At 38.8% G+C, this 15849-nt stretch overlaps 1 protein-coding gene across 1 annotated transcript in view; it reads left to right on the top strand.

Moving 5' to 3' along the window:
* Nucleotides 1–15849, top strand: part of LOC126412548 (trehalase-like) — a 137028-nt gene that overhangs the window by 100178 nt on the left and 21001 nt on the right. The window contains exon 4 of the mRNA XM_050082224.1: nucleotides 3267–3464. Within this exon, the coding sequence (XP_049938181.1) occupies nucleotides 3267–3464 (198 nt within the window). The remainder of the gene's footprint in view (nucleotides 1–3266; nucleotides 3465–15849) is intronic.

The following is a 15849-nucleotide window of genomic DNA, read 5'->3' as shown; positions in this document are numbered from 1 at the left end:
GTGTGTACTTCTTCTTAGGCAAATATGTCGAAATCTTCTTTGCTGTTTTTATCATTGTGAATTTTTCATTTATTCACCGTTTTTCCATTTACATTTTGCTCCATTGGATACTTGAATATATTCCAATTTCTCAGAGTATTTCCATTGTCTTATTATGTTTGGTTGCTATGGCAACACATAACAGCTTCTTTTCTCATTTTTACTTAAAATTTCTGTTTTCTTGGTCCTTTCACACCAGTCGCCATGTTCTAACATTTATGACTTAAAGTGTGAGTGTGAACTTGGGTTATTTCGGTTTATTCCCCCAAACTACCTTCCACTTCTTTACGAGGTGACTTACTTGAAATTTGGAGCTACTCTTCTTTACTGGATAGCTGGCTGCTGGAAACCCTTGTGACTTCTTCTCCGTGAATAACACTAGGTACAGGAATTTATAGACCCTTTTATTTATGAAATAAGTAGACATACAAACTTTGCTTTTTGTCAACTAACGATGTATTTGACTTTCATATACAATAAAACCTCACTTTCTACATAAATATATAACTTCCAGTAAGTCCTTCATACAGTCGAATGTCAGAAACGAATTGAATTGCAGTTAAAAGAAAATTGGCTTTGATACCATAACTTTTCTTAACATGAATCAGAAAATAAGTCTTGCCTATTGCAAGGTTACATCAAGAGTTTTCAAGAGTTATTTTTCAACTGTCTTTATTTTAATAACAATAGTCAATGACCCAATGAGCACAGAGCTGCATATAAACTCCATGGTTCTTCCTTACACACTCACTAAAACATCTGTGGATTGCCCGACAGGTAGTTGTCGGTGCTGTTCATCCACCGCATCTACTTTTTTCCCACGACTGATTTTAAACCTGCAAACACAAACATGTGATGTGCAGTAGATAGGATTCTACTGTCCCACACTCATATCCAGAATAATGTGTGTTCAAGATGGTAGAAGGCTGAGTAGTTCCAGAATTTACACAGCTTCATGTTCTTAGGGTGGAGTATCTGTTTCACAGAGCCCTTTAAATTACAGTGAGTGCCACAAGATCAGACCTCTTTTTGTGAACTAAATGCAAACCACTGTGGTGCCATGCATGTGACCATTAAAGACTGAAATAAGCAACATGTTAGATTAGCCTCACATAGAGTTCCTCAGGTTCATTTTTGTATTTGTATTTGCATTAGTCACTGCACAAGATTAGTTTTACCCTTGGTACCTCATGTTTGTTTATTTGTATGTTGTATTTGCTTTGATCACCGGTTAGGTTGGATACACTTACGGTACCTCCAAGTTCCTTGATTCATATTTGCATATTTCCTTGATCACTGTGTTATATTAGCCTCATTTACAATACTTCAAGAATGTTAATGACATTTGTCATGTTGTCTTAAAAAACTGTGTAAACAGATTCCCCACAAACTAACGATGGGCACACCTCATGTGTTCTCATAATGCCTTCATGAGTGATGGTGATTATCGGAGCTTTTGTTCATAGACATTTTTGTGGCAACTTTCCTTTATAAATGCATTCCGCAGTTAATTGTGCCTCTAAACATTCTGATTAAACGAGTTGGTTAGTCCTTTGATGTCTTTTCTTAGATTGTGCCATGCTTTACCCATCTGTTTTATCCTGCTTGCCTAGCAAAACTGAGGATTACCACATAATACACTGCGTACAGCTTTGGGGCAGCTCCATTGGGGCCAAAATAATTTTTATGTGACAGAAAAAGGCAATCAGATGTGTAATAGGTGCTTTCAAAACAATGTTTCCCATAGGCCACTTTACAAGAAGCTGGGTCTCTTTGACAGATTCTTGTTATTCGTACATAGTTCCCTAGTCTGCACACTAGTCTACACAAAAGAAAACCAAGAGAGCTGCAAATTAAGACAATCATTTGATTATCATAATACATGCCACAATGAAATTACTGACCAGCTTTTTACTAGAGTAAACAAGATGCATAATAGTTATATATACCTCGGAGTCAGACCGTTTGATATGCACTGCCACACTACCTTGAAAAATTTTAAAGAAGGCTTTTAAGCCATAGAGGAATACTTTGATTGTGTAACAGAAGATCTTAATTTTTAACTTATACTCATTGTACATTTGTATGTAAATCTGCATGATGTAACTGTTGTCTTTGTTACTGTCTTATATTATTATATGTATTATTTAATTTGTATAAACTATCAACATCAATAGCATGCAAAATGCTTCAAGAAGAAATAAATAAGCAGAAAAATAGAAAAAGTGCAGTAGTATCACTCAATGAAAATTGTAAACCAGTTCACTTAGCATATTCTTACACCCACAGATGCTGTAAATTCAAGCCATTTTATATGTAATTTCTGGCCTTGCAAATAAACAATAATTATTCCATAAAAAATAAATCATTATGATCTTCATGAAGTTGCCAGTTGTTGTGTCCCTCCAAAATTAAATCAGAAAAAATCGACCTTGATAACATAATCTGTTGTAGACAACGTCTTGCAGCTGAATTAAACATCAAAAAGGAAACATTTCCTCTCATCAAACATGGAAGCACTGTTCCCACTGCAGTATTACATGCAATAATACCCCTGTCTAATGGCCACTGGCAGGGTCATACTGCCCTTCACTGACCCATATATGAATTGCTTCTCAAGCCAATAGATTATTCATCATGTCACGTATTGAGATAGCAAATGCAACATTTTGCAAATTCAGTTTGCTATTTGATCTCAAAGAGAATTTTTGCCTTTTGAGATTAGTAGTAATGTGGGAGACCCCCTACTTACCATTTTACAGGTATTCACAGAACTGAAATTATGTTTGCGAGTGAGAGAACTTGTCCTTTACACTATTTATGAAACTGCTTCACCTATGCAGTGAGTGCTACCATTGTCTGTAGTCCACTCAGGAGTTCCCTTTACTATGTTATTACCACTATATACAGTCCCATGGTACCACAATTTTAGACCATACTTTTACCTATTATTTAATTCATTTTCTCTGAACTGCTATTTTCTCATGACAGAAGTGTATACTCTTTGTGCATGTGTGTAATATCAGTAGCTGTTTTTGTTTATACAAATTTTTGTATTGTTCAGCACATTGGTAAAATGTGTATGCTATTATTTAGAAAGCATACAGTGAAATTATACATTATTCTTAGAAAGATTTCTTAATTTAAATCAAAATTAGTTGTTTTAGTTACTGTTAACTGCACGTCTACATTTAAAAAGATAATTTCTGTATGTACTTACTCTGCAGGTTAAATATCCTGGAGGAATCCCAACAACCTTAGAGCAAACGGGACAGCAATGGGATTTTCCTAATGCATGGCCCCCACATCAAGACCTTGTCATCTCTGCCCTTGAAGCTACAAATGACCCAAGAGCACTGAGAATGGCTCGGGAATGGGCACTCCGCTGGGTTTATAATAACTACCGTGCCTGGGTTGACACAAAAGTAAGTATCTAGATAATAATTTTCCAGAAGTGGGTTACTTTATTGGTGTTTGGACAGGGAAAATGCAGTCTAAAGACTGATTTGTTATAGCTGTCCTTGCTAGTCTATTCTGTGCAAGCCTATTATTCATTTCTGCATAACTTGTTTCAACCAAGGCACATTTTAATCTGCTTACTTCTGCCAAGCCTTGGCACCCCTTTACAACTTTTATCACATGCACTTCTCTCCATTATCAAACTGACTGTTCCTTGATGCTCCAGGATGTGCCTTATTGATCAGTTGCATCTTTTAGTCAACTTGTGCTATAAATTTTCTTTTTGTCTTGGTTTATTTCACACTTCCTCATTAGTTATCTGATCTACTCTTATGATGTTCAGCATTCTCTTGCAACACCACATTTCAAAATTTTCTATTTTCTTCTTATCTGAACTGTTTATCATCCACATTTCACTTCCATATAAGGATACATTCCAAACAAATACTTTCTGAAAAGACTTCTGAACATTTAACTTTATAATCAGTGTTCGCAAAATTTCTCTTTCTCAGAAATATTTTTCTTGCTTCTGTCAGTCTACATTTTATATCTTCAGTACATTGGCTATTGTCATTTATTTTGCTGCCTAAATAACAAAACTCATCTACTATATTTAGCATGTCTTTTCCTAATCTAATTCTCTCGGCATCACAAAATTTAATTCAACTACATTCCATTACTGTTGCTCTACTTTTGTTGATGTACATCTAACAATCTCTTTTGAAGACATTATCCATTCTGTACAGACCATTCTTCCATGTCCTTTGCCGTCTCTGAGAGAAATACAACCTCAAAGTTTTTGTTTGTTCTTCCTGAACTCTAATTTACTTTGCTCCATGTTCAATGTATAGGTTAAACTTTGGCTCTTGTAACTGATTCTGGTCTCTGTACAAGTTGTAGATAACCATTTGCTTCTTATATTTTATCCCTGCCAGCTATAGAATTTCAAAGAGTATATTCCAGTCAAAATTGTCAAAAGCCTTCTCTGAATCTTCAAATACTATAAGCATAGGTTTGTCTTTCTTTACTCGGTCTTAGTTGTATGAAGATGAGACATTTGGTCAATATTGTCTTGTGGGTACCTACATTTGTGCAGAACCCAAACTGGTCTTCTCAAGACCAGCCTCTACGTTTTTTCCATTCTTCTGTAAATAATTCATGTCAGTGTCTTGCTACCATGACTTATTAAACAGATTGTTTAGTAATGTTCGCAACAGTCAGTACCTGCCTTCTTTGGAACTGAAATTATCACATTCTTCTTGAAGTTGGAGAGTATATCATCTACCTCATGTGTTTCGTATACCAGATGGAATAGTTTTGTCATGGTATGTCCTCCCATTGATCTCAATAATTATCAGGGAATGTCATCTACTCCAGTAGCCTTGTTTCAACTTGGATCTTTTAGTGCTCTGTCAGATTCTTCTTGCTATATTGTATCTTCTTCCACTTCCTATTCCCTATATGTAATACTGTCTTCAAGTTCATTCCCCTTGTACAGCCATTCTAATAATTCCTTCCACCTTTCAGCATTGTCTTCTTTGCTTAATATTGACTTGTCATCTGAACTCTTAATAATGATACAGGTGTTTCTCTTTTTTCTAATGATCTATCTAATTTTCCTATAGGTGGCATCTATCTTTCCAGTAGTCAAATGATTCAAATGGCTCTGAGCACTGTGGGACTTAACTTCTGAGGTCATCAGTCCCCTAGAACTTAGAACTACTTAAACCTAACTAACCTAAGGACATCACACACATCCATGCCAGAGGCAGGATTCGAACCTGCGACCGTAGCGGTCACGCGGTTCCAGACTGTATTGCCTAGAACTGCTCAGCCACCCAGGCCAGCTCTTTCCAGTAGTCATGCATGCTTGTACGCCTTTGTATTCACTCTCTATATGTTCCTGTTTTTGCCAATTTACACTTTCTGTCAGCGGTGGTGGTGGTGGTTAGTGTTTAACGTCCCGTCGACAATGAGGTCATTAGAGACGGAGCTCATGCTCGGGTTAGGGAAGGATTGGGAAGGAAATCGGCCGTGCTCTTTCAAGGGAACCATCCCGGCATTTACCTGAAGCGATTTAGGGAAATCACTGAAAACCTAAATCAGGATGGCTGGAGACGGGATTGAACAGTCGTCCTTCCGAATGCGAGCCCAGTGTGCTAACCACTGCGCCACCTCGCTCGGTCTTTCTGTCAGCCTCAGTTATTAGGTGTCTGTGTTTCCTTTTTTGTGGAATCCTGCCCACTTGTCTCTTATAGGGTGCCTAGGAAGCTGTTTTCTCGGATAGTTGGACAACATACAAGCAAATCATATTAATGGAGTTTATTTCAGCTATTGAACTGACAATACCTAACTTTATATTTACAATGAGTTGTCGCAAGCAAGTGGCAACATTCAAATAATCAATGTCCTTCACGATACGCAATGTCCATTCAAGTAACTGATATGAATTACATGTCACAGCTCTTCTAGGCTGTCACTGACATCAGTGCACAATTATTCAAAGATCAATTTCTTTGTGGTGACTTTAGTGAACATTAAATGTTATGGAGACCAGTACCTCAGTACAGCTGTTGAATTGTCCTCCACTGCCTATATGTTAATTTGCTCTTCTGTCATCACATAGACTACTTAGTGGGATGTAGTCAGTAGTCAGTGATTTGCACAGCAGTGACTACTTGGTGGACAGGATACATCTAACAGATAATGCCATGTCTGACAGGAAGCTGCTGAAGTGGATGCTTAGTAAGGCTAACTAGATGCTGTACAGCCACCTGGATGTTCGGACATCACTATAGTGTTCAGGAATGAGTAGGTCCTATTATGAACATGGTCTATCATGCTGTTGATTCATGCATTTTGAAGTATTCATGACATCTATGAAGATCACTTTCTCCCTATTAGACTGAGGAATGCTTCTCTAAAATCTGAGGCATGCAACTCCATACAAGTTCAAATACTGATCATCTACACAGAACCTCTGTTAGAACCTCACAGTTTCACTTGGGAAGGCTGAAAAGCCTCTCATGTACAGTGGTAGTCTCCTGATCAATAAGAGAGAAATTTCTCTTCAGGGCTAAATACATCACAGATGTAAATACAATTGCTAACAGGATTTAATCTTTTACCATTTCAGAGACATCACCAAAAAGCTACACTGCTAACAACAATGAACTTTACAACTGCCCCTTCTACATGTCATGACAACTGGACACATTAAAATGAGATGTACCCACTAAATAAGTTCAAGGCTATAGAAAGGATAAATTGCCTCACCATACAGAAGAGATGTTGAGTCACAGATAGACACAACAAAAAAGACTGCTGAAATATTTACTCATAAGCATTTGGTTGAGAGAAGATCCTGTGTTGCCTGAGGAAGCATGCAGGGAAGTGGTAGGGACAGCATACTACATACATTATCGGAAGGCTGTGCTTGGGGAGGGAGGGAGGGGGAGAAGAAATAGAGAAAGGGATAGAGTAGAGATGTGTTGGTGGGATACTGGATAGAAGGCATGTACAGTGCTGGAGTGGGAGGAGAGAAAGGGGTAGGTAGGTGAAGGACAGGGACTACTGGAGATTGAGGCCAGTGGGGTTATAGGAATGTAGGATATATTGCAGGGAGAGAGATCCCACCTGCAAAATTCAGAACTCATAGGAAGGATCCAGTTGGTACATGTTGAGAAGTACTCATTGAAGTGAAGCACGTTGTGATAGGCAGTATGTTCATTAACTGGGAGGCCCAGCTGTCTCTTGTCCACAATTTTGTAGTGGACAGGCAGCTTTTAGTTCAGTTAGTAAAAACAGTCAGTATTGCAGAATATCTCATTTCTTAAATCAATCATTTTTGCATGTTTAATCAGCGATCTTCAGATTCTGAGCACCATTTGACTGAAGCTGGCAACATGGTAAACAGCTGTGTGTGATCACAATGGTAACTGCAGCAGTCACTGTTGCATCCACAAACAGGTGTTCACTATTCACCAGCTCTAGCAAAATAATGCTCGTATTATGAAGATGGCCGATTAAACATACAAAAGCTGGTCATTTTACTAAATGAGATTTTCTGTGATCTTGACTGTTTTTACTAATTGATCATCAAGAACAGATGCTTGTTAGTTTGTCATGCCCATGTAGAAAGCAGCACAGTGGTTGCAGCTTAGCTGGTAATCACAGGGCTGTTTTCACAGGTAGTTCTGCCTTTGATGGGATAGGCAATGTCAGTGACTGGAAGGTGGTAGTAGGAGGATGTGCATCTAGGCCTATTGCAGGGATATAAGTTTTGAGGCAAGAGGTGGGGAGCAGGGGTGAAGTATGGATGGACGAGGATATTGCATAGTTTGGGTACATGGCAGAATATCACACAGTTGGAGGGGTGAGGTGAATAGTAGGGAGGATATTCCTCATTTCAGGGCATAGCAAGAGGTAGTTGAAAACCTTGCGAAGAATATGATTTAGTTTCATGGGTGTTACTGAGCCAAGAGAGGTGTGCTCCTTTGTGGACAGGTGGTGTGTATGTGTGAGGTGGTAGGTGATTTGAGAGACAAGGCATGAGAGACCTGTTTCCAAACAAGGTCTCAGCATTATCCCCCAGGCAGCACAGAATCTTCCCCCAACCCCCACATTTCTATCCTTCCCCCTTCCTACTCCTTGCCTCCCCCTTGCCCACATCGCCCACCCCAGCAGATTAATGGTCACCTCAGAATCAGGCAAAATCAGGCCCCCATGCCTGGAGACAGTGCCCATTTGAGTATGAGTTGTGCTTACAAGAATGTGCATGTATTCTGCTTCAGAAGAAAAACTTTGTTTGAAAGCTTATGAGTAAATATTTCAGCAGTCTTCTTCATTCTACCTGTCGGCAACTGAGTACCTCCTTTTTGTGTAGAATAACAATCTATACTTTCCATAATATTGTTGTCATTCCATCTTGGACCTTCATTACTGAGTAAGTTCAGTGTTTATGATGTGGGAGTACATGCTATCTTGAGGGTTATGGGACAGATGAGGTTACTGGATTCCTCATCTCAAGCACTCAGGAAAGAGGGGTATTCAGTTGGTTACCAGTGCATATATAAATTTGTAACAATGAAATTATGAATGTGGCAGCCAAGGGGGGCCTGCATACTGCTTCTTGTTGTACAATGCAAAGTCCTACTACATGTAGTAACTTTGCTGCTGAGAGACAAGACTAAGTGTTACTGGAAAGAGCACTGGCAGAATGTGAATGTCAACAACCTGTGGTTGGTGAAATCTACTACTCAGCCAAAGTGTACTTTTTTCCAGCAAGTAAGGTGAAATGAAGATGTTGTCTCTTACCTCTGAATAAAATGCTGCTCTTTAACATACAGATTTATGCTTTAGTGAGAGCATCACCTAGTATGTGATACTTGGGGTTTTTGAATGTTGTAGCATCACTTTCTTGGAGCAGTGATCCCAATGATCAAATGAGAGCAGAACACAGTTTGGATGTGACTTGCTCTCTATTTTAGGTGATGATGACCTTCAGAGTGTATGTAATATGGATAGTAAACTTTTGCTTGTCTACTGAGTTACAACAAAGAGTTGTATAGATACATAACTCTACCATGAAGGTGCTTTCAACCAGCCACCCACACATATTTGAGAGATCTTTAGAATTTACTACAATGTTTTGTGTATGTATCTATTTAGAATGTTATCTAATATTGTTTACTTTATTAGATTATTTTGCAATGATGTACTCTGTGTTGCATATATATTTCTGTAACAATTCATTGACAATTAAGCATTAACAACTATGACATCATGCACCCAATTCGAATAACAGCAACAATCTTATAAGAAATACAACACATACATTTAGGCCAAATTATAGAACACAAAATTAATATTTTATAAACAACACATCTAGATCATGATTTATTTACTGTTATTACCAGTTTCAGCTGAGTTAGATCAAATTCAGATATAACTTAACCAGGCATCAGCTTGCATGTAACTTTATGAAACACATTAGCTGATGCTGGCAATAGTAACATCCTGATTTTAGTGTTCTATCTGAAGAAGGCCAATTCATCTGAAGCTTGGATCAACAGTTAATAAATTATGATATAAACTGTGTTTTTCTTGAAATAATTAAACAAAATCACTGACTGCTCCTGTGACAAATATTGGCCTTTCTGCGAAATTGATAACTTCTGTCTTTAGAGAGAAAAGTTAGATGTTGCTTGGACTGAACAGCCAGCAGGAAGGTCTATAGTACTCATGGATGAGGACATAAAAACTTCAATAGCAATTCCTCAATATTTAATAATAGATCTATTTCAGCCCCAATAATTATTTTTTTATGTTTGAATACTTATGTGAAATAATTTATGCTGTTTGATGCAGTTTTCTCATTATTTCCAAGTGATTGTCAAAAAAACTTTAGGGTCACGCAATCACTTTTTAGTCAACATGCTTTTTATTTTCATCCTGATTAGATTTCAGATAAAGACATTACAGTTGCAAATAAATGTTTCACTGAAATTTAGAGTCACTTCACAAATGCTCCTATTATGGACATTGCATGTATTGGCCACAGGGTTCAGGTAAACAGATTAAAAGACATAGCTAAAAGTATAGCCTACATTATAACAGAAAAAGATGCATCAGTATGCGACTCACTAGCTGAAAACCAGTTATTAAGTGTGAGAAAAATAAATTAACACCATCCAACAATAGTAGAAGAGTAACAGATGGCTCCTTCAGATTATGGGCTCACTGTAGACAGTTGATGATTGTGGAAAGATAAAAAAATAAATAGGAAATTAGGTACAACTATTGTTGTTCTCTGGAATGGATTAGCCACAGATGTGATACAAATAGTGTGTGTTTCACACTTTAATGTCATAATGAGCAAAGATATAGAAATTTGAAGACAGATGATGCAAATAAAATCTTCGAACTGCAAATATCAGCTATCAAAATAATAATTTATTGATAATGTAAGAAGGACTGACGGTTGTAAGTCACTGATAGAAAATTAAAATATCAGCTTTCTATAGTTTGTACACATATGAAATACCACTTTTTGCTTGGTAATAAAAAAAACAAGTTCAGCACATGCATATGAAGAAAAATATCTCCATGCTACTCAAAAATGTATAAAGTTATGAGTAACTGACAATAACACAGTACAACTTGAAAGAAGTGTGTGCATATGGAAATAAAATTGTACAACAGTTTCCCAACTCGCATTGCTGATTACATTGTGAAAGATATTTAAACAAAAACTGTTCCTTGTGAAGCTTTGTGTCCCATCAATGAATATGTTTCACAACTAGAAGTAAACAACAACATGTAATAGATTTTAAATATGTACATGCAGTCTATGTATCAGATTGTACTTGTGTATGATGTATCAGATGTGTACTTGTGTACAGTAATGTGTCACAGAAATGTTGGTTTTTGCAAATGTGTGTATGACATTGTGCTTACAAAACTGAAATAGTAAATATGTAGTGATCCATAAATGTATGTCTCCAGCGGCTAAATAAATAAAATATGTAAATTTCTAAAAGCCAGTACCATGGGTAAGGGACCTTTACAAAGATGTAAACATTTCTTTGTCTTCACTGAACATTCACAACCCTGTGCTGTTTCTGGTTTTAATTACGATGCTGTAGCATATTCCTTTAACTCTTTGATTGCTGCTTATGTTTTAAGGCACTGTACCAAGGTACTGTGGGCATCATACTGCACAATGACATGCCTTCCCCACAGTGTTGTGGACATCATAATGGGCACTAACCTGCCTGCCTTTCCCATAGTGCTGTAGATGTGTCTGTTAGTGCTACCTGACTGGTCTGAATGCTGTGGACATACAGTAGCTGTTCAAGTTTCAGGTTGATTTGTTGGAATATTCATTGAATGTTTTCTTTTGGATTCTCCTATAGATGTTACTGACCTCTCCTTATTTTTCTACCTATTCTTCAGTATTCACAATAATGTATTGCTTTCTGTGTCATCCTGTTATACACAGCCAAGTACATTTCAGTTTTGCTGACAAAACAGCGTTTCACCTGGCTTACATAGAGAAAAAAATCTTAGAGATAGTAAAGTAAAGGGGAGAAAGAAGTTTGCTGATGTGTGGGTGCAATTCTTTGCCAAAGATAGGATGGAAAAGCACAGCACCAGGAGAAAGTCATGGTGAAGATACAATAACTTCTTTATTACTCCACTATGTAACTGGTCCAAATGACTTGTGAAGAGGCATGAGGACGAACACAACAAGTATTTAACTAATCCAGCCAATGCATACTTTCATTAAAGTGAACTCTAATCTCCACATAACATTCTGGTGTTGTAGCGGCACCTGACAACCAGCATAGCAGAAGGATGTGGTGTCCCAGGCTACATGGCGATGGCATTGCCTGGAGTTGAAACCTGGACTGACACTGTAGAGCAGGGGCAGGCAGCAGGCATAGTGTTGGCTCCCTGGGCTGTTTGTGGCCCAGCAGTGGCAAAGTTATGGCAAGTGCTCTGACTACTACAGACTGGACATCATATAATTGCCCAGCTGACCAATGATGATGGAATGATCCTGGGGGTTTAAATCCTGCTGGACAGCACTGACTACTGCAGAGGAGCCATGTTTTGCAGTTGTGTCAAAGCATCTGGAGTGGGGCAATGACCAAGGCATGACGTAATTGGCAGTAGCATTTTTGAAAAGGATAGTTGTTATTCACTATATAACAGAGGTGCTAAGTCTCAGATAGGAACAACAAAAAGACTGTCACACAATAAGCTTTCTGCCAACTGCAGTGCATGATGGGAGAGACAACTGGGTGGGAACAAGGAAGAGGTTGGTGTAAGGGTGGGGCATGGTAAAGTGCTGCTGTGGGAGCATGCAGGAACAAGGTGGAGAGAGGGTAGGGCAGCTAGGTACAATTGGGAGAGCAGAGTAGGGAGAGAGAAAGGGGGGAGGGTGGGCGGGTAGCACCAGCATTTCCCATTTCCTATGGCTTATCTCATGCTTGCATTAACCTGTGACCTTGCAGTGTTAACCATTAAATATGCTACCTACACAAATGTATTCCCAAAATTTTGTTACTCTACATTAATTATTTTTTGGTGTTGTGACTTTTTCTATCAGTGTATATCCTAACACACAACTATTTCCCCTTTGAAGAGAGGATATACAAACAAATCTACAGCACAGCCACGGGTGCTCTTCTCTCCCATCCACTTCACTTGATCCTCCTCAAACGAGCATGACATCGAGCTCCTCCCATCTAATGAGTCCATCCCAACATCTCTCTATATTATACCCACCAACCACCAGTAGTGCCTGAATTTTGACACCAGTCATCCCTTTCCACACCAAAAAATCCTTTCAATACAGCCTGGCCACTCATTGACTGTGTATCTACAGTGATGGGAGCTCTTTTGCTCAGTATGTTGAAGGTACTATTTCTCAGACCTAGTGCACAAACACATACTGCATCTGTCAGTCCTGTCTCCTGACACCTTGTCCCAACATGCTCCACCAGGTAGCACAGATTCCTCTTCCCCCACCACACACTGCTATTCTCGTCCTTCCCTGACCCACTGTTGATACTGTTCAAAGTGTTTCTTTAACTTCTCATGGTTGGGATTCACAGTCATATAATATTTCTTAAAAGACATCATAGTCGCCATTGAGTGTATAAAATATTTATTGTTACTATTGCAATTTCGGCCTTATGGCCATTTTCAAGTAACATTGCAAAGTTACATTCTATCACAATATAAAACTATCTGACATGAGTACATGTTGTCGTCAAAATGCAGCCTTTGCAATAGTAACAATAAATATTTTATACAGTCAACGGCTGCTATGATGTCTTTTAAGAAACACTTTGTTTCTGTTCTGTTCTGATTGGAGTGGCCAGGGATAGTAATTTGTTTGCACACTCGCATATGTGTGTGTGTGTGTGTGTGTGTGTGTGTGTGTGTGTGGACGTGCACACGTGCTTGCTTGTGTGAACATGCATGTTTTTCTTTTCTGAAGAAGGCTTTGGCCAAAAGGTTACATTAACTGTCTTTTTTTCATGCTGTAACTCGACCTGTCTTCCTTGGTCATCACATTTTCCAGATCAGATCTCATAATTTTCATCACTTAGCCATGAGTATTAACTCCTACACTATGCCTGTGTTTAATTACTGATACATGTTTTATTCCTATTGTCCTTTCTCACCCTAACAAATTTAATCTGTACATTTACGATTTACAATAAAAACCTTATGCCCATTCTGGCTCATCCAAAGCAGTAGTGCACAAACATGAGAACAAACACAAGCCATTAATTAGTCGAGCCAAATCATACAGTCATTCAAGAGTGTTTCCATTTTCACATAACATTCTGGCGTTGTAGCAGCAGGCAACATAGCACAGCTTACATTGGAAAAGTGCTCTCTGTAGACAGTGTGCTGAACTCCAATCTCTGGTCTGCCAGAGTTGTGCTGGCAGTGGTGGGCAAGCACCGCTCATGGCCTTCTGCAGGGGATGAGACTGACTAGTTCCACTGTTGTTGTAGAGGCTAGCACAGCTTTGGCTGCTAGGGCTGGGCAGACAGGCAGAGGTACCTCATTTGCAGTGTGATGGCAGCTAATTTACAGTGTCAACTGTGGCTGACACAGATTGTGTGTCAAATATGTAACTGCCCTGCTGGTTAAATGATGAACTGGTATGGGCTGGGGGGGGGGGGGGGTGTCAGGGGGGTTTAATCGTGCTTATTGGTGCTGACTACTGTAAAAGAGTCATGTTTCTGAGTCGAAGCTACTATGGCTACTTGTCCTTGCCTGTCAACTCATGGAAGTGTCAGTTGCAGAAGTGGTGCCTCTGCTGACTTTGCTGTGTTAGGCAGGGGTGTTGGCCGGAGACCTGTGCCTTGATTTTGTTGGGATGGTGCACTGTTCGTTCTAAGTCATGTTTACAACTTTACCCTTTACCATGTCTGCTGAATTTTTAATTTTTCCTCATGGAATTTCTTACATCCTTTGGTGTGACCTTTACAAACTTTTCTCATAATGTTGGGATTAGGTACCACTGTAGTATCATTAAGAGCCCAAGGGCTGAACCATTTACTCCAGTAATCTACACTCGGTGCAATTTACCTGGGCATACGCGGAGTCACATCCCATAGGATGTTGGGTTTGCCATAAAAGAGAGCATTACAGCAGCCACCACAGGGAGTGTGCCTGGCTGAGGTGTAGAAAATCTTGGGTACTCTGAAAACTTCAATAATTTTGTGAGGATAAGCCAGAAGAGACATGAGATTTTTTGGTGTAAACAGGAATTATGTAATGTAAATGTTTTATGATGACTAAGAAGGATATGAGTAACATAATATTAGTAATTTCAGGTACGTGTAATTTAGGATTTAAGGTCATAGCTAAGCCAGGAATACTAGTGATATTGTTTGGTTAGGTTTTACTGTCTTCACATCATATGACATTGTCTCATAGTGGTATTGTGTGGTTAGGTTTTACTTTCTCACATCATGTGGCATTGTCTCAAAACAGCCAAAGTGCTGAGATCCCACAAGGATGAGAGATGTGTCATTGGCCATGATATTTTCACTTAAACTTACCCAGTTTCCTTGAGAAGCAGTGTTCATGATAGCAGTAAATCCACCAGCAATAGCTGACCATACAGAAGAATTGACATTGTGGGAAAGTCTATCAGGTATGTGGAGGTAAAGGAATTAGAGGGATGTTTTTTAATTATATGACATTGGTGGGGCTGATATTGTGCCTGTAGTCAGGGGAAAATTGAGGGGAAGAAACAGATACTTTACATGACAGCTGGGACTGATATAGCATCTGTAGTTAGGAAATTATAGGATTAATGTACAGCACAGGTGAGGCCTGTAGCTGGGAGAATGTTAGGATTATTGTATAGCATAGGCAGGGCTGATACAGCACCTGTAGCTAAGGAATTATAGGATTATTGAACAGCACAGATGGGGCTGATATAGAACCTATCTCAATGGTATTGGAGAGCTCTTGAAGCAGGGCCACTGGATAAATCTTTCAGAGCGAGAGGAATCATTCAGGAATGAATAAAGAGTGAGAAGAGTAATAGTTAATGTGAGTTAGATTCACCAGTCACTATATCTTGAAGCCGCAATCAAACAAAGTTAACGTGGATCTTCTACTGCTGTAAATAAACTTTTCTATATTGCTAAGGTATGAGAACATGGAGCAATAAGGCATGAGAATATGGAGAAAAAAGACAGTGTGCAAACCACAGAGTTCATGGAGACCAGTATTGTCAAATGATAGGGTAACGAACGATAGGGTAATGCACAAACAGCTCTGTTTGCAGGTGTCCATTCTGTTCCACCT

The sequence above is a fragment of the Schistocerca serialis genome, chromosome 1 (genome assembly GCF_023864345.2).
Source record: "Schistocerca serialis cubense isolate TAMUIC-IGC-003099 chromosome 1, iqSchSeri2.2, whole genome shotgun sequence".
Lineage (NCBI taxonomy): Eukaryota > Metazoa > Arthropoda > Insecta > Orthoptera > Acrididae > Schistocerca > Schistocerca serialis.
Note: the sequence above shows the minus strand (reverse complement) of the source record. Positions and strands in the feature narration are given on the sequence as shown.